The 18,612-nt window shown below is 66.7% G+C and overlaps 1 protein-coding gene and 1 long non-coding RNA gene across 2 annotated transcripts; one reads left to right on the forward strand and one right to left on the reverse strand.

Annotated features, from left to right (window-relative positions):
- Positions 1-2,401: 2,401 nt before the first annotated feature.
- LOC138062619 (uncharacterized) lies at positions 2,402-6,032 on the forward strand. The gene is made up of 3 exons (XR_011136556.1): positions 2,402-2,540; positions 4,931-5,051; positions 5,894-6,032. It is a non-coding gene; the product is annotated as an uncharacterized lncRNA (long non-coding RNA).
- A 5,592-nt stretch (positions 6,033-11,624) lies between these two features.
- GDF11 (growth differentiation factor 11) lies at positions 11,625-17,742 on the reverse strand. Its single transcript, XM_068921469.1, has 3 exons — positions 17,400-17,742; positions 13,053-13,426; positions 11,625-12,160 (listed from the first exon to the last, which is right to left on the reverse strand). The coding sequence occupies exons 1-3, from the start codon at positions 17,740-17,742 to the stop codon at positions 11,780-11,782; spliced, it is 1,098 nt and encodes a 365-aa protein (XP_068777570.1). The 3' UTR covers positions 11,625-11,779.
- Between the last annotated feature and the right edge of the window lie 870 nt (positions 17,743-18,612).

The following is an 18,612-nucleotide window of genomic DNA, read 5'->3' on the forward strand; positions in this document are numbered from 1 at the left end:
TAACTCTTAATCCCCTCTTGCCTCTCTAAATTGACCTTGCTGTTTCATTTGGATACAAAACTGCTTGCTTCCTGCTGACCTCATTAAGCTTGCAAGCTATAAAGAGCTTGGGACTCTACTGTAACTTAACTGGTAATACATCAGGGCTGTGTATAAATAACAGGATGGTGGCTTCTTTTCATTACTGATAATTTGGATGCTGTAGGCCAAGGGTAATTATTGGAGCTTAAGGGGAAAGGGTAGATAGGATAGATATCTTTTGGAGTCCTAGGCTTCTTGATGTCTGGTTACTTCAAGCACCTCATTGTATTTTAGCTTGAGAGTTGTAAGGGACGGGAAAAATCAGTATATGCTGTGTCGTGAGGGTTCCTGCTGGTCCAGAACCTGTCCCAAAGTTGCAGACTTCTGGTTACTTTTGTAAATACTGAGGTACAGAAGGGTGAAATGACCCTGTAGAGTTCGCACTTCATGGCTTTTGGTAGCGTTTGGTGAAGGCATATAGGACACAAGCCTCAACTTTTGCTCTGATGGTGCAGTTTCGTCACCTTCTCCTTCTGGAGCCCTGAGCAGAACGCGGGAGCCCCGATTTCACTGCCTGTGCCTGTCAGTTGTCCCGGCTTTCTGGACCGGAGAGCAGAACCACGGGCCCCGGCTCCCAGCTCTGCTCTCTGCCTGTAGGAGCCGTTTCTGTTCTGCCTTCCCGGCCCGGAGCAGCACATCTGCCCATCCTCTGTGCTGGGGCGCGTGGATGGCTAGCGTGTGGTGCATCCTCTTGGAGAGGATCAGGCTCCTCTCTTTATAGAGCCCCTGTGTCGTTTCTGCCCCTTCCCTTCCTGGTAGACCTCCTCCCTGGGGGCCGGTGAAACGACATGTGTATGTCCTCCCCCTCCCTCATTCACGCTGTCTCCTCCCCTTGTTCTGGATGAATTTCCTTTGGCCATGGTACCAAAATAACGATGAACTCTGCTCTGTCCCCTCCCTCTTTGGCTCCCCGTAGCTGTGTCCGTACCCCCAGCCCGCTCCGGCAGCTGGGCCCACCAGGTCTACGGGGCAGCGCTGCCCTCGGTCTCCTTCCCCTGCCGAGGTCTGTTCCCCCTGGGGAGGGCTGGGGGTTGTTTTGTAGAGGACACTCCATCTTCTAAATGCTGGGCTTTCCCCTCCTGGGTGTAGGGGAGAATCATTCTAATCACACTGTGTTTAAAACACCACCTAATTTATTTTTCCTCTCCAAGCTGGGGGCTGCTCGTGACTAATTTGGGCTGAATAGGCAAAGAAAAAAAGCAGCGGGCACACAATGAGCGGGGGAAAGTGTGGGAAAGCGAGCGAAAGAAAAGGAGGGCTGGGGCTTGCAGCGTGAGAGCTGGTAATGCCGTGCAGTGCCCAAATTCAGCATGAAGTCACTTTTCACAGCAGACGCTTGGGCTGTAAATGCAAGTGGGACTATAGGTCAGCTCAGTGGGGGGGACTGGGGGGTGGGAGAGGGAGAAACGGTGGGTTTGCACAATGTAAAGGGAAAAGGGGAGGTGGAGCGAGGGAACGAGGTGCACGGGGGGTGCACGCATGCTCCACCGCAAACCAGTGCCAATGTCCGTTCTTCCCAAATGCACTGTCCTCTTCTCCCAATGGCCTCTTGCCCCCAGGTCCTCTGTGGGTGGGTTGGGAGTATCTTTTGTTTAAATTCACCAAAATGAGGAGACAAAAGAGCAGAGCCTGGAAGTGGGTTTGAGCAAGAGGAGGGACGAACGGATGCGTTTTCAGATTTCTTTTTTCCCCACCCTTTCCTCAACTTGCTGCTCTTGCCCTCCCACCTTCCCCCGGGTCGGCGTTGCGGCCTGCGTCGCAGCCGGCCGCGGAGCCCCCCTCCGCAGCCCTCCACCTGCGCTTGGCCTGCTGGAGCCGCTGAGCTGCGGTGACTCTCCTGGCCTGACGCCGCTGTTTCCCACCGCTCGGAGCGGAGGCTGCGTGCGCTGCCCTGCACTGGGCCGAAGCATTTCTCGCTCTGCTCGTCCTCCGCGTTCCCGCAGTTCCTGCAGCGGCTGGGTCTGAGCGGTGCTGAGCTCAGCTCTGTCCTGCCTCTCGCCGTCCTTGGGCTGAGGTGGAGATACGGATGTTGCTGCTTGAGGGCTTGAGGAGACCTGTGCGTTGGAGCTTGGCTGTGCTGGCTGCCGCAGGGTCGTCCTTTCAGGCCGGAGAGGATCGCTTAGGCCCCCCTGGCTCCCGGCACAGCAGGAGTCGGGGAGGTTGGCTCAAGTGATGGCCTGTGCTCCGGAGGAGACGCGGAGGGGCGGCTGTGCTGGATCTGCTGCTGCTTCTGTGCCGGCAGGGGTGAGTCCAGGTGCTGCTGCCTTGACAGTGGCCAAAGGAAGGGGTTTCGAGAGCAGGGTGCTCTGCATGCTGGTGGCCTGCGGGGTGGGCTGCTCATGCGAAGACCTTCCTTCTCTTTCCAGGCTCACAGGTTTCATGTCTCTGCCTGAGGAACCCGAGTGTTGGACCTTGCTTGGCTGGTTGCTCCCGGCCCGCTTGGCCTTTCCCCAGCAACGGTAGGCTGCGTGCGAGAAGCAGGAGCGTGGGCACTGTCCCCCTGTGAGCTGGTTCCCCTTCCATCCTCGGCACCGCTGCGCCTGGGCTGTGGGGAGGCGGAGGTCCCGTAAAAACGTGGTCACTGGGGGACGATGAACTGGGACTTGTAAAGTTTTATTTGCATGCAACTTGCTGCCCTTTGCCTGGGTTCGGGATGGCTTGGGGGTCTTAAGGATCAAGTTTAAATCCTGTCCCCAACACAGACTGGAAATCCAGCAGAGGTGGCTTAGCTGCTAGTGCCCGGGGTCCGAGCGAGCCAGTCTCTCGGGGGCAGGAAAGCGTTGCCCCCCGGGACGGGCACGGCCGTCGCGCTCGCGTGCGTGTGACGCTGCAGCAGCGTGGCGCCCCGCACCGTCGCCGGTGGTGGGGGAGCTGGACTGGGCCCAGCTCTCCTGGGTAATCGCCCCGCTGCTGGCATCTCCCGCCAGGGACGCAGTGAGATCGGTGGATCGCCGCCAAGCTCCCTGTTGATGGTTTAATTACTGTGAATGTTGCATGTGGACAGTCTTGTTAGGCAGCAGAGGGGAAGGTTAGGGGAGCCATATTATGTCATAGCGCAGCTGTGGGTGGTCGTCCGGATGTCCCTGTCCTAATTTGTCCCCTCGAGCCCTGCCCCCGCACCCTGGGCTTCTGAACTAGGTCAGCCGATGGCCGGGGGAAGCAGGTGATGTGGGGTGCAGCCCCGGTGGCCTCAGGGGAGACGTGACCAGAACAAAAGCAAGCGCTCGTTAAACTCTTGACATCTTCTTCCGAAACAAACAAACAAACCCAACTGGGGACCTCCCCGCTGAGAGCGAGCCCTCCCAGCGGGCCCTGCTGGGGTGGCGCGGCTCGCCCTCCCCGCAGCGGCAGGAGCCCCAAGGGACCAGGTGACGGTGGTTACACTGGAGGCTTGGTCACCGTGAAGGCTGCAGCGATGCCGTGGATCGGTGCCCCAGGCCGCCTCCTGCAAAAGATCTTCCCGTTTGACCTCCGTGTTGTCTTCTCAAGGCCCGGGGAGCTGGGGCTGCATTAGGATATGGGCTGTCATTGTGTTTGGTATTTTTTGTCGTGCTTCACGCTGACCTCTGGGTTCTGGTTCAGTGCCGATGCCATAATGCAGGTCCTGAAGACCTCCTGGGAGCTTTTATCCAAGGAAAAACTGGCCAGGGAAGCAAAGTCCAGAGATGACAGAGCAGGCAGTTGTTTCCCCCCGCAGCAGCTCTGGCTTTGGAAGGACCTGGCACCTTGCCCTAAAGCATGGCCAAGACCTCAGCCTTGCTTGGAGCTGCTTGTGGCCCCAAGGCGAGCTCTGAGCGTGGATGGAGCTAGAAGTCTCCAAATGGGAGCAAATGGGACCCAAAGCAGAGCTGAGGGCCTGGCAGCGCAGAGACGAAGAGAAGGGTGTGCTGCTGGAGGTGGAGGGAACAGCGAGGGGATCGCTGCCTGCCTCCAAGTGTGTCTTCAGGCCTTCAGGCAAGGACCGTGGCATGAGGGGAGTGAAGGAGCAAGAGAGTGGGGAAATGGCAAATCTCAGTGGAGCCGTTGCCACAGGGCCTTGGGACCTGGCTGACCCGGGGGGGTTAGCGTTTGAGCTGAGTCCTTATGTCTGATCCTTGCTTGTGCCAAAATTTCCCCCTTGTCTCTGCAGTCCTGCACGCTGGTTCCTGCACTCTGCTCTGCCTCCAGCCTGCTGGTGCACAGCCCCGTTGGTCTCATGGCCAGTGACCCCGCCAGCCTCCAGTTAGCTGCCTGCACCCCCTTTCCCCCCCTCCTGCTGATCACAGCTGTAATTAGCTGCGACATTCTCGGCATACCTGCAGCTCCTAATGAGGCTCCATAAAGGCTGCCCTGATCTGGTCTCCTCCGGCACTTCGGGCCACTTGTAAATCTCAGCTTTACAATTTTGCGCTGTGCTCGGAAGAAGCAGTGGCCTGTGGGAGGGTTTAAGGCTCTTTCTTATCCGTGGTGCATGTATGCGTAGGGGGAAGGGACGGCAGGGGATACGGCTCTTGCCGTTTCCTGTGATGCTCAGGGCGGTTAGTCCCTGGGTGGGGTGTGTCCGGCACTGTCCTGCCTTCGTGCGCTCGCTGTCCCCTCCTTGGTGTAAACCTGCATTCGTTGCAGGTTTCGGGCCTGAAAACAGCACAGGGGGCTGTTCAGCCTTGGTGCGAGTCTCAGGTGGAAGCTAGTCCAAATCAGACGAGCTCTCTGTAAGAGAGTCTGAACCTAGCTCTGCTGGAGGGCGCAGGCCGCCCCTTGAGCCTTCTGGTGGGATGGGGACATCTTTCTGCAGTGGATTTGGGTAGATTGTTGTGTGATTGCCTTCTGCTGGGCTGATTCTCAACTTATCTTTCTGTATTGTTTTCAGATTGCAAAGAGAAGCATTTATGGAGGTTTTTAAAAGGAGAGTTGGGTACTACGTTTTTGGTCCCATCTGGAATATAAACCCAGGAATGTCCTCAGCAGTGAGTGGTTCTGAGCTGGGCACGGTAATTAGGGTGGATTTCTTCCCCTCTCATCTGCTTATCCGTGTTGCGGGCTGGTTTTATGGCTAGCATCAGAGAGCGTGGGAAAAATGAGAAGCATTAGGAAACATATTTCCCGAGCCAGGCAAAGCTCGGGTCACTGGATCAAGCCAGAAGCTCTCGAGGGAGGACATGGGAGGGGGGGAATTGAGGGTTGGCCGCTCCAACGCGCCAGGGTATGGAAGGCTGCTGTGACGCATGGACTCAGCATGCAAAGCTGGGAGAGTTTCCAGAGCCCATCATGGAAGGAGAGGCAGGCTGAGGTCCCAATCCGGGGAGCCGTTTGCAAGACAGAAACCTAAAGGAGAAGGCCTCCTTTGACCGGGTTTGTGCCCGCCTCACAAGTCCTCCTTGAATTTTTGCTAATGTGGGGATAACGTATGACCTGCCTCCAGGTTGGCTCTGTCCGGAACCTGCCCATGTCTCATGGCACACGACGCGCGCTGGGACGGGGGTGGTAAATCTGGGTAAGTCACCAGGGTCTGTGAGCAGGCTGGAGGCTGGAGCCCAGGACTGGGGGTCGTTCCTTGTGGCCAGTTTTCAGAGAGACAGTAATGAAAACAAGCAGAGGAAAAGTAGCCCAAGCAAAATGTGTTTGTCAGCAGAATTTTTTCCCTTTTTTTTCTTTTTGGCTATATAAATTTTTTATTGTACAAAAAGTCTAAAAAAAAAAAAAAGGAAGGAATTGGGACAGAAGCAATGGTTATAATATACACAAGAGACTAACCCAAGTTACAGAACAAATGTAATTTATACAACACAGAAGAGAAATAACTGAGACAATCAAACTTTTTCCTTTCCTGTAGCTTTTCCTAAAATGGTTTATGACAGAGAAGCTGCGAATCCCACTTGTTCTGTCCCGCCGTGCCAGGAACGTGAGTTTCCTCCAGTTGCTTGTGCCTGTTGCTTTCAAATACCAAAGTTGTCGCCGTGGTTCATCCCTGGTAGCATCTGTGTGAAATTCAGCCCTTGGGCAAGAGCTCTGACGGGGCTGCGAGAGCCGGGGCGGAGAGGAAGGATGTTGTCTCCAAAAGGAGCTTTTTACCGAGGCCGAGGGGTAAGGAGGAGGCCACCCGCTTCTCCCGACGGCTCGTAGCTTGCACACGGCAGCCTCTGGGGAGGAGGTATCTCAGAAAGCGGCTCCGGTTTTGCCTGCGTTTAAGAGTCTCAGCTGTGGTTTTGTGGGCAGAAAGATGAATACTGTAACTCCAACGCCTCCCGGGGCGCCCTTTGGGGACGATGCTCGTTGCAGCAGCTGGGACGTCGGGGCGGGGAGAATCATTGATTTTCAGCCGTATTACCTGGAAACCCGCATGTGCTCGTCGCCCTCGGGAGGGTGAGTAGCATCACTTGTCACCCGAGAGCCTCGGACGTGATTTAAAGCCTCGCAACAGCCCTGTGAGGTAGATGTTATCCTTGAAGGAGGCGCACGGGGAGGAAGGAATTTGCTGGAGACGAGAGCTCGGCTGGGAGCCAGCGGGCAGAAACGGCGATCCTCCGTCAGCCTCGGCACCCTCGACCTCCCGGGGCTGAACCCAGGAGCCTCGCGCCGAGGTCTCCCCTCCCAGCTCGCCGGAGCCCTCTCGTCCGCCCCGCGCGGGAGCGACGGCTGCCAGGGAGGCCGAGCCGGGCTCCGGGGCCGCGCCGGGTGGAGCCGCGGCTCTCCTGCTTCCTCGTCGCCTGAGAGCCGGAGGAATTTCACGTGTCGCAAGCCGAGCTCCGCGGTGCTAGAGCAGCACAGCCATCCCGGCCGCTGCCTGAAGCCCAAGTGGGGCGTCCAGCACCTTCGTGCCACTGCTGGCCGCGGGGACCGCACCGCAGCAGAGTGGGGCGGAGGGAAACGGCTCCTCTGGCAGCAAGGAAAAAACACCAAGACGCACATGAACTAATCCTCACGCACAGCAAGTACAAGAAGAGAAAGCACAGACATAAAAGCATCTCCTGTCGATCCCTAGCTGTGTGGCAAAGGAAATCCTGTACTAGTCTCTTAAATTTTCTTTAACCTTCCATAGTGCAAATGGTACCTTAGCACAAAGCAGTCTCTCATTACAGAAGTTTTTACAGTGAACATTCAGCGTTCCCGAGTCAGATGCTTCGCTCCGCTCCTGCCGTTTGGGAGGAATCGCATCTCCTCTTGCCATCAGCTCCGGCCTTCGCGCTGCTCCTCGGCTCTGGCCCAGTGACATTTGGGCGCCTGCCTCAGGGAGAAGGACGGGCACGCCGCGGGAACGGGCGCCGGCACCGCCGGGAGACGCTCCGGGATCCTCCCGAGGATCCTCCTGGGAGCCCAGGGAGCAGCTGGCGAAGCAACGCAGCCGTGCGCGGGCTGTGGACGTTGCCACATGCCAGAGCACCGGCTGTGCTGGCCCTGGCTCGCAGTCCCTGTGCCTGTTCCGCACCAGCGGCTGGGACCAGGGCTGCCGGCGTCGCGGGAGCCCAGCGGAGGTGCCGGGGAGCCGCCGGGAAGCCCAGGTGAGGGCTGGGAGCTGAAAGCTCTGAACTCTTTGATTTTTGTTTTTAAATATTTTTTTTATTTATTTTTTAAAATTTTTTTGATGTTCAAGTGCTGTGTTTGGTCATGTGATTAAACCCCCCCCCCAACCAACAATGGCCTTTTGGTCATGCGATTCGACCCCGCCGAGCCCCCCTCCCCGCCCCCGCGGCCTCTGTCCTGAGCCATCGACCTCGTAAACTCGTCTCCGCATCTCCACGTACCCAATTAAAAAAAAAAACAGAACGAAACAAAACAAAACAAAAACGGAAACGAACAAACAGAAATAAGCTAAGACATTACGCACAGTAACAATACACAGTGTAAATAATAATATACTGATGGGGCTGGGAGCACCCACCCGCCCAGCCAGGCCCGGGGGCTCTGGGACCAGTCAGCCCTGGGCACTGGTCCCAGTGCCCGGGGCGGCCCCGTCCTTTCTTCTTCGGCGCCACCTGGCTGTAAAATCCGCCCTGGGCCGGCGCGGGGGCTTTTGCGGGGAGCGGGGCGGCTGGCGGTGGGCTCCAGCGCGCTCCCCAATGGCCGGTCCCCTGCCGCTGCGCGCTCTGCCCCGGCTGCCGCGCGGGGGGAGGACGAAGGCAGCTGCGGTTCGACCCTCGCCGCCGGCGGCCTCTCCCTGGCCCGCTGCTACCGCGGACGCGACTCCGAGCTCCTCCTCGGACACCCCAATGTTCGAGGCTCTTCCAAACAGCCTCAGCGCAGCGCGAGCGAGCGCCCCGCGGGGAACGGTCCCGCTCCCAGGGGCCTCGCGGTCTTTCCCATCTCTCGTTGCTGCGAGAACGTTTCTCCCTGCTCGGGGCTCGGCGAGGCCAGCGACAGGAAGCCATGGTGGGTCCGAAATAGCCCCGCGGCGCGCGCCTCCCCGGCAAGGGCCACGTGACTCCAAGTATGTGGCCCGGGGCCATATCTCAGGTCAGCTAAGAACGACGCCGTCTCCAAACTGGACCGGGCTCAAGTATGTAGCGATGGTTGCAGGGAAAGGGAGGGATCGATCCCAGCCGGAGCTCGGCTTCGCGCAACCGGGAACGGTGACACCTCGCCTGGGGCTTTGTGCCCGGCCCGGGCTGCTTCAGATCCCGGCGTGCCGATCCGCTCGCGGGCACCTCCGGCCCCCGCGGCTGGCGTCTCCGGGGGGCCGGCCCGGCTGCTGGAGGTGGGCAGGAGGGTGCTCTCGTGTTGCGTGACCGCGTCCGTGGCCGTGGGGAGCCGGTGGAGCGTTCGCAGCGGCGCAGGGGGGAGGCGGTGACGGCTGCGGCCGGGCACGCGGTTGTGATCGGAAACCGCTGGGTAGAAACGAACCCGGGGAGCTGCAAAACGATGCTGCGAGTGACTTCCCCGCCGGGGCCGGTACCGGCAGCGCCCCTTCCTCGTCGCGCCGGCGTCTCCCAGGCAGAAAGCCCTGTGCTGGGGTGGCGGCGGCGGCGCTGCTGGCGACCGCTCGGGCGGGCAGGGAGACCCCCCGCTCTGCGACGCGGGGTGCTGCCCCCTCCTCGGTGCGGCGCGCGCCCGTCCGCGGAGAGGACCGGCACAGCCGGAGGGAGCAGCTCCCCAAAAGGCACTATACAGCAGGGAGAGGGGACGCGTCGCCCTCCCGGCTCCGGCTGCCAAGCTGTTGCCAGCTGCGGGGAGGGAGACCGGCGCCGGCATCTTACGCGGTACCCGAGGGGCGCTGGGACGTGCCCCTCCGTTCTCGGCCGTCGCCGCGCCGGAGCCAGCAGCCAGCCGCTGCGGGGCCCGGGGGGCTCAGGCCGCTCTCCCGGCCCGGCCGAGGCGGCGATGGCAGCGCCCTGCTGCTGGCGAGACCCCCGAGCTGCCCCAAGGCGTCTTCCTCCCGGGGGGCAGCTCGGGGCGTTAGCGCGGAAACGGGATCTGTGCTCGCCTGGAAACCGCGCAGCCATCGCTTTCGAGCCTGCCCGGCAGCCAGCGGCGGCAGGAAGAGCCCTCCCGTCCCCTCGCCTCCGACTCCTGCCCAGAGCTCAAGCTGCAGGATTGATTGGGCTCGCGGACCCCCCCGGCAAGGCAGCAGCGGGGGGTTAAAGGGCAGCGATCGCCAGAGCCGGAGCAGATGGACTCACCGAGGTGCCTCGAGGTGGCAACAGCCTCGGCGTTTCCTAATCCCCGCGCCGCTTCCTCCCTCTGGCTACCTGCGGCGCGGCGGGGCCGGCTCCGGCTCCGGCTCCGGCTCCGGCTCCGGCTCCGGCGCGGGGCTGCCGCCGCCGCTGCTCGGCCGCTTGCGACTCCGCGCGGCGCTCTGGGAGCCGGCCGCGCCAGGGGCCCTAAGTGCTTCGGAGCGAGACGGGCCGCCGGCGGGGGCCCTGGCTCGGCTCCGCGCGGCCTCCGCCGCCGTCCCTCTCCCCGCGCCGCGGCCTCGTCTTTGTAAGCGCTTTGAGATGGGCGGAGGGGGAGCCGGCGACAAGTGCTTAAACATCCCGGCCCCGTCCTGCTGCCCGGAGCCAGCGGCGCCGGCCGCTCTCGCCGGCCGCGGGGCCGACGCGCGGCAGGGCCCGGCTCGCCCGGAGCAGTCCCTAAGTGCTACGCGGGAGCGCGGACGCGCCGAGGGACGGCGGCGGAGAGCGAGGGCTGGCGGAGCATCCCGGGGCCGGAGCCGCCTGACGCCCGGCCCCTTCGGATAAGTGCTAGGGCCGGGCTCGCTGGGCTCTTCCGCGTGCTGGGCAGGAGGCGGCATCCTTCCCGACGGCTGCTCCCGGCGCGGGCGGGCAGGGAGGTGCCGGGGGGGGTTGGTGCCGCGGGGCGGCGTGCCGGCCGCCCGTCAGCCTGGCGCCGGGGCCGGCCGCCCCGCGACGGCTCCCAGATGGGGACCAGCGCCGGGGCCGGTTGCATCACCCGGGTCGCAGCGGCGCGAGCGGAGGGGCGACGCCGGAGCAGCAGGGGCAGATGAACTCTTGAGAAACCGGGATCCTGTTCTCACGCGAAAATAATCCAAACATCGAGGGCAGAGGGGGAGGCAAATGTGCCGCATCAGCAGAATTTCTCCCCAGCCAGAGCCTCTGTCCAATTCTGGCCTGTGCCTCCTCCAGATAACCCCGCGGAGCCGCCCGTCCTCCCTGCGGCGGCGGAGACGAGGCCCCAGGCTCGGAGGAGCCCGGCGGAGCCGCCTGGCTCCTCCAGCCCCTTCGCCGGACGCCGGGGCGAACGCGTCCCGCGGGCTGCGCCGGGGCCGGGGCCGAAACGCGGGAGGCAGCTCGCGCGGCTGGCTGCGCGGGGCCGGGGGATGCCGGCGGCGGCGGTTGCCACCAGCCGGTCCCCAAGGGCACGGCGCCTGCGGGACGAGGGTGCCAAGGGAGGGGAGAGGCCAGCGCCCGCCCGAGCGGGGTTTCCAACAGCAAAGCGCTAGCCGGAAGGGTTAATTAATAAATAAATAAATTAAACAAGGGAGACGGCTCCCTCCCGGGCCGGACCTGCCGCCTGCGCGCGGGCGGCCCCGCTGCCCCGGCGGCGGCCCCGTCCCGGAGGGCCCCGCGCAGTCCTCGCTCCGGCAACGCTCCCAGCGCGCCCCGTCCTCCCGGCGGGCCGGAGCCGGAGCGTGCGGCGTCGGGAGCCGTCGGGGGCCTTTGGGGACAGGCGGGACGCCGAGCGATCCGCGGGGGCCGGAGCCACGCCGGGAGCCCGGCGGGATGAGCCCCTCGGCCGTGGGCCGGCGGCGGCGGCGCCCCGACCCCGCTGCCCCGAGAGAAAGGCCGGCGATGCGGGGACGTCTCCGTCTGCGCCGGGCGCGTCGCTCGGCCGCCGGCTCATCCGCGTCGCCGGAGCCGCGTGAATTTTCCTCGCTTTGGTTTTAACCCAGAGAAACGCCGGTGGAAGAAGAGCCTCCGGGTGGCAGAGCCTCTCTCGGCCGCGTCGCCGTCCGGTCCGGCGGCTCCGGGCTGCTCCGGGCTGGGCGGGCGGCGGGTGGCGGCGCCGGGCGGGCGGCGGGGGCCGCCGGCCGGGCTGCCCCCTCCCGTCTCCGGACGTGGCTTATTGCACGATGCATGTCGAAGCGCAGGTTTGCTGCAGTGTTTCTCCGTGGGATTTTTATTCTCTCTCGTTCCCCGACATTCAAAGGAATTTCAGCGCTTGTTCTTTGTGTGTAAAAAATAAAAATAAGAACGGTGGAAGAAAAGATGAGTTCGTTGGTTGGAAGTGGGGGGCCCGGGGCGGAAGGGGCAGCACCAGCTGGGGTCTAAGAGCATCCACATCTGTCAACTACCATGCCCGGGATCTTGCCGTAGATGATCTGCTGTTTGTCATTGAAGTAAAGCATGTTGATGGGGGACATCTTGGTGGGGGTGCAGCAGGGCCCCGCCGAGCCCCGGGGGTTGGCCTGCTGCACCAGGTGGGTGTGCGGGTACTTCTGCATGAACATGTACTCGCACTGCCCCGAGCAGTAGTTGGCTTTGTATCTCTTGGGGGCGATAATCCAGTCCCAGCCGAAGGCCTCGAAGTCGACGGTGAGCGGGTAGCGGCAGCAGCGCGACTCGGTCGAGTGCTCGTCGCAGTCGAGCCCCAGGTTCCTCCGCGAGCGCTTGTTGTTCTCCAGCACCCGCAGCTCCATGAAGGGGTGCTGGGGAGAGAGGGCACCCTGAGCCCTGGCCCGGCCCCAGCGCCCGCCTGCCCGGGGCCCCGGGGCCGTCCCCAAGGAGGTGTGACCGTCCCCGTGCAGCCCTCACCGTCCCCGTGGAGCCGCGAGCATCCCTGCGGGGCCGTGGCTGTCCCCGTGGGGTCCTGACCAGCGCCAGGGAGCTGTGACCATCCCCAGGGAGTCGTGGCTGTCCCCATGAGGCCATGGCCATCCCTGCGGGGTTGCGACTGTCCCCATGGGGCCCTTATCAGCCCTGGGGAGCCGTGACCATCCCTGCGGGGCCATGACCATCAGCATGGGGCTGTGACCATCCCCATGGAGCCGTGACCATCCCCACGGGGTCATGATTGTCCCCACAGGGCTGTGACCATCCCTGTGGGGCTGTGACCATCCCCATGGAGCCGTGACCATCCCCATGGGGCTGTGACCATCCCTGCAGGGTCATGACCATCCCCACAGAGCTGTGACTATCCCCATGGGGCTGTGACCATCCCCACAGAGCTGTGACCATCCCTGCAAGGCCAAGACCATGCCCATGGAGCCATGACCATCCCCACAGGGTCATGACTGTCCCCGCAGGGCTGTGACAAGCCCCATGGAGCCATGACCATCCCCATGAGGCTGTGACCATCCCTGCAGGGCCATGACCAGCCCCACAGAGCCATGAGCAGCCCCAGGGAGCTGTGACCATCCCTTGCAGGGCCATGACCAGCCCCACGGAGCCATGAGCAGCCCCAGGGAGCTGTGACCATCCCTTGCAGGGCCATGACCAGCCCCACAGAGCCATGACCAGCCCCACGGAGCTGTGACCATCTCCACGGCCAGGGCAGCGCGGGGCGCCAGGGCCGCGTGCCCTCGCGCGGCCGTCACCTACCAGCCCTTCGGCGCCGGGGCCCAGCGAGGTGACGGCCAGGTCGTTGCCGTTGGGGTCGAAGGCGTTGATCTCGATGCCCCAGTTGTTCTGCGGCTGCTTGAACCAGTTCTGCAGCACGTGCTTGAAGTCGATGCTCTGCCAGTGCCCGATGCGGGAGTTGAGGTCGATCTTGAGCGAGCGGATGCGGATGTGGCGGCTGCCCTCCTCCGTCACCGGCTTCAGGCGGAGGATCTGCAGGTAGACGGTGGAGGTGTGCTGCACCGGCCGCAGGTACACCCACAGCTGGGCCTTCACCACCTTCGTGAACATGATCTTGGGGCTGAAGTTGAAGAAGCAGCAGTGGGGGTTGCCCTCGATCTGCACCACGGGGTCTGCTGCGGGGAGGAAGGAGGTGTCAGGGGCCGCCGCGCCGGCGGCCCCCAGCCCGCGGGACCCCTGCGCCCGGCCGCGTCCCTGCCCCGCCGCCGCGTGCCGGGAGCGTGCCCGCACCTTGCGGCTCTGCCCGCCAGCGCAGCCCGCCGTGCCGGGACGTCCCGGGGCCTCCCGCGCGCAGGGGCCGCTGCTGACTCCTCCTCGGTCATTAGGAGTTGAAGGTCGGGCCGGAGGTCGCTGGAGGGGTCATTTCCCCTCGATTCGCCATGAGGTCTCGGGGCTGCCCCCTGACCCGGCGCCGCCAGGGAGTCATGATCCCCGGCGGGCGACGTGCCGGCGGGGGGCCGGCCCGGCGGGGCTGAGCCGAGCGCCGGGGCCGCCGAGCACCTGCGCAGCCCCCTGCCCTCCGGCCGCCCTGGTCCAGGGTCCCGCTCCCGGCCCGGCCGGAGACCCGCGGCCACGCCGCATCCCCCGGCGGGTCCCCGCTCCGCTGGCACCCCCAGCCCGGCTCCTCGCAGCCCGGCGCCCACCCGCGTTGCAGACCTGGCGAGCGCCGCGGGCCTCGAAGGCAGGACGCGCCCCGCGGGCAGGGCGGCGTGCTCGGAGCGGGAGGCGACGGGACGGCGCAGGCAGCGGCCTCGGCCCCAGCGGGATGCTCACCGGGACGCCGGCTGCCTCGGGACCCAGCGCCTCCCCGGGCAGCGGGGCCAGCCCTCCCCCAGCCCCACGGCAGCACCCTGGATGCAAAACCCTGTTTCCCTGCTCGGCAAAACATCTGTGTCAAATTGAGCTGGGAATTTCCCCCCTCTCCGGCCCGCAGCCCCCTCCTCCTGCCACGCACCGGTCAGGTTTAATAGCACCCAGCTGCAGTGCGGGGCCATTTGCTGCGCGCGAGGCCTCCCCGAACGCGCCGGGGTCACGACACCGGCCGCAGCCCCGGGAATGCCAAACCTCGGCCATGTGGCCCCCGCGCCCCCCCGCCGCGGCTCGCGGGGGCCGGGGGGCCGCGCAGACCCCTCCCAGCAACTCGTGGAGCACAAGCGCCCAGTGAAGCGGCGCTGCCCTGGGGAGCGTCTCACTCCGGCCTCCCCAGGGGCCGCCGAACCCTCCGCGTCCCCCCCGCAGCCGGGGAGGGGGGGGGGCTGCACCCCGGCGCCCACCGACCTGCTTCCTGGGGACCTCGCAGCAAATCCCCTTGGCTTTGCCGGGCGGTCGCCGGCGGGATGTCGCGCCGGCGCGTGCCGCGTGGGCAGGCGGGAGGCTGCCTCGATGGGCTCCCCGCCGCGCCCTCCGCAGCCCCGGCCCGTCACCGGCGCTCGTCCCGGCCGGGTGGCCGTGCGCGGCGAGGGATGCCAGCGCGGCCCCGACGTGGCTGTGCCGCGGCGCGCGGCTCCGGGCACGCCGGCTGCCAGCGGTGCCAAGATGCTCGTCCCGTCGCTGTGGCAACGGGGGGATAAAGGTTACCGGGACATCGGCCACAGCTGAGCATGTGCCGGCGCCGGGGCGGCCCGAGCCCCCCGCTCCGCCGCTCTTTGTTCCCGGCCTGGCCTGGGCCTGGGCCGGTGCGGAGGGGGCGGCCGAGCCCCGGCACCCCGCACCGGGCTCGCGCCGTTAACCCCTCGGCGGCCGCACGGGGCTGGCGGGGGGCTCGTGCGGCCCCCCGGGGTGCCGGCGGGACGGGCCCCGCCACGTGCCAGCTCCTGGCAGCTGCCCCGCTCCCGCCGCCGCTCGGCTCCCCCTGACCTTGAGCGGGGCTGCGAGCGGCCCGGCCGGCCCCCGCCGTCCCCCCCCCCAGCCCCACGGCGGCCCCGGGGCGCGGGGGCTGCGCGGCACCCCCGGGCCTCCAGCGCCCCTCATTAAGTGCCCCTCCACCCCGGAGGTCGCAGGGGTCATGGGTAGCCCATAAATGGTTTTAGGACCCAATTAACCTTCCCGAGTTTCTTGTGCAGTTAAAAAAAAAAAAAAAAAGGGGGTGGAAGGGGGGGCGCTGAGGGCTGCGGCTGTGGACTAAACCCGGGGCGAGGGGGGCGGCCGGGGCGGGCGAGGGGAACCCGAGAGCTTTATGGCTCTGCCGCCTATAAAGCCTTCCCTCCTTCTGTTCAGGAACCATAAAAACCCACACAATTGCCGAGGGGAGGCAAAGAGGGGAGGGAAAAAAAAATCATAATAATAACGGTGCCGAGAGGGGCCGGGGCTGAGCACCGGCGGCGGCGGCCCAGGCCGGCGGCGGCGGGGGGCCGGAGGCAGCGGGGCGGCGGGCCGGGGCGCCCCGGCAGCGGGCCGGAGGGGGCGGCGGGCTGGTATTTATTTTGGGGGCCCCCGAGCTGTTAAGGGGCAGGAGAGGGGGGCTGGGGGGAGCAAGCGTTAACACGGCGCGGGGAGGAAAGCCCCAGCGTGTTGTCAATTTTATGGGTAATAAAATTTCAAAGCCGCCCGAGTCTATTAATGCCTGGGAAGGAAATTCGTCAAGGGGCTGACGGAGGAGAGCGCCTCACACTTCCCTCCCTTCCGCTCGCCCTTCACACCCGCCCGGCCCGCGCCGGGGCCGGGGCCCGGGGGGGCCGGGGGGGCCGGGGGGGCCGGGGCCGGCGCTGCCCGAGCCCGGCCGAGCCCCGGCGCGCCGCCGCAGCCGCACAGCCTCACCTAGCGGCTCGAGCAGGTGGAGCGGGGGCCGGCCCGGGGAAACTGAGGCACGGCGGGGCACCGAGCAGCCTCGGCCCGCCCGAGCCCGGCCCACGCCGCCGGCCGCTCGCCCCGGGCCAGGCGCCCACGGACGGAGAGATGGACGGACGGACGGACCCACCCTCACCCGGTGACGGCGAAGCAAACCCGTCCCGCCGCCCCCCCCACCCCCAGACGCTGCAGCCCGCCGGAGCCCCTCACCGCCGCCTCGGGCCTGGCCCCGGGACAGCGCCCGTGCTGCGCGGGGCACCGGGAGGCCCCTGACAGCGCTCGGGCACCGGCTGCGGCCCGCGGCCCCGGGCGAGCCCGGCCCGGCCCGGGGTGTCTCGGGGGGGCGGCCGGGCGCAGGCCCCCGCGTCCCCCCCCCTCCCCCGGCCCCGCTGCGGGGTCCGGGGGCACCGGCCCGGCCTGCACCGGCGGCCGCGCTTGGGGGCCCGGCCCGGCGCCCCGGGTGCCCCCACGGGGACAGGGCGCCCGGTGCTGGGGGCCGGGGCCCAGGCGCCGTCCCGGTGCAGCGTGCTGGGTCCCGGTAGCCGGTGCTGGTGCCGGGTCGCGGTGCCCAGGCCCGGTGGCAGTGCCGGTGCCCGCTGCAGGGTCCCAGTCTCAGCGCCGGGTCCCGGTGCCCGGTGCCGGCTCCCGTCCCGTCCCGTCCCGTCCCGTCGCCGGGTCTCCGCGCGGAGCCGCGGCTCGGTGCGAGGCTGCCCCGGTGCCCGGGGGGAGCAGGGAGCCCCGGGGGAACCGGGCAGCCCCGAGGGGGTCGAGCAGCCCCAGGGGGAGCAGGGAGCCCCGGGAGGGGGGGGCGGGCAGCTTCGGGGGGCTCGGAGAGCCCCGGGGGGGGGTCAGGGAATCTCAGAGGGAGCCAGGGAGCCCCGAGGGGGTCGGGGAGCCCCGGGGGGAACCGAGCAGCCCCGGGGAGGTCGGGCAGCTCCGGGGGGGCGCAGGGAGTCCCGGGGGGGCGCAGGGAGCCCCGGGGGGAGGTCGGGCAGCCCCGGGGGGAGGTCGGGCAGCCCCGGGGGGAGGCAGGGAACCCCTGAGGGAGGTCGGGCAGCCCCAGGGGGGCGCAGGGAGTCCCGGGGGGAGGCAGGGAACCCCGGGGGGAGGTCGGGCAGCCCCGGGGGGGCGCAGGGAGCCCCGGGGGGAGGCGGGCAGCCCCGGGGGCAGCCGGCGCCTCTCGCGGCACGGAAAGCGGCCGGCGGAGCGGGGTGGGGGGGTGGGCGGCGGGGCCGGGGGGGGGGGCGGCGGCGGCGAAGTTTGCGGGCGCGGGCGGGCGGGCGGAACAAAGGCGGCACTGACTTTCCTGGGCCATGCTGATGACGGTCTCGGTGGTGGCGTGGTACTCGTCCTCCTCCAGGTACTCGTCGTGCTGCAGCGAGTCGCCCTGGAAGTCGTGGAGGTCGAGGATCTGCTGGAGCGGCGGCGCCTTGGGCAGCAGCTGGTTGACCACCTCGCGGGTGATGTTGGGCGCTTCCTTGAGGCGCAGCTTGCTGAGGATCTGCGACTTGATGCTCTCCAGCCGCATCTCCTTGCTGTGCCGCCGCCAGAGGCAGACGGGGCAGGCGGGCTCGGCGGCGGGGGGCTGCGCGCCCGCCGGGCCCCCCGCGCACAGCGCCAGCAGCCACAGCAGCACCGGGGCCATGCCGGGGCCTTCCCCGCCGGCCCCCGCCGCGGCGCGCCGGGCCCGGCCGGGCCGGCGGAGCGGGGCGCGGAGCGGGGCGCGGAGCGGGGCGGCGGCGGCGGCGGGGCGCGGAGCGGGGCGGCGAGGGGCCGGGGGGGGGAAAAAAAAGCGGCGGCGGCGGCCCCGGGGTTTTTATATCCCAAGTGAAGTGTGTCGTCAGCGGCCTTGATTGGCTGCGGGCGCACAAAAGAGGTTCTGGCAGGGGCTTGTCACCAGCCAGCCGCCGGCCCCCGCGCACCGGGCACGGCCCGCCGCGCCCCGCACGCCGCCGCCCGGCCCCCGGCCCGGCCCGGCCCGGCCCCGCCGCGCCGCACCCGCCCCGGCCGGCCCCGCCGCCCGCCCCCGCCCCGCCCCGGCCCCGCCGCGCCGCGCCCCGGCCGCCCCCCCCCCCCCCCCCCCCCCGCAGCACTTGCCGGCAGTTGGGTCCCGCCGCGCCCCGCTCCCGGTCCAGGTCCCGGTCCCGGTCCCGGTCCCGCGGCGTGTCCGTCCCCCCGGGCCCTATCCTTAACCCTACCCCCATCCCCGGTGCATCTGCCCCCGGTCCCCTCCCGGGCCGTGCTGCCTCGCCCCATCCCGGCCCCCCATCCCCGGCCCCCTCCCCGCTTCGGTCGGTGTCCCCGGGGCAGCCCTGCGCACCTGGAGGAGGGAGGGAGGGAGAGAAGGATGGAGGGATGGGGAGAAGGATAGAGGGAGGGCTGGAGGGAGGGCTGGAGAGAAGGATGGAGAGAAGGATGGAGGGAGGGCTGGAGGGAGGGATGGAGAGAAGGATGGAGAGGAGAATGGAGAGAAGGCTGGAGGGAGGGAGGGATGGAGAGAGGGAGGGCTGGAGAG

The sequence above is a fragment of the Struthio camelus genome, chromosome 28 (assembly GCF_040807025.1).
Source record: "Struthio camelus isolate bStrCam1 chromosome 28, bStrCam1.hap1, whole genome shotgun sequence".
NCBI lineage: Eukaryota > Metazoa > Chordata > Aves > Struthioniformes > Struthionidae > Struthio > Struthio camelus.

What these genes read in the sequence shown, in the direction of transcription:
- GDF11 (XM_068921469.1), bottom strand. Translation starts at nt 17,742, where the DNA reads ATGGCCCCGGTGCTGCTGTGGCTGCTGGCGCTGTGCGCGGGGGGCCCG. An exon ending in CATCAGCATGGCCCAGGAAA is followed by an intron (nt 13,427 to 17,399) that starts GTCAGTGCCGCC and finishes TCCTCCCCGCAG; the next exon opens with CAGACCCCGTGGTGCAGATC. An exon ending in GCCCCGGCGCCGAAGGGCTG is followed by an intron (nt 12,161 to 13,052) that starts GTAGGTGACGGC and finishes CTCTCTCCCCAG; the next exon opens with CACCCCTTCATGGAGCTGCG.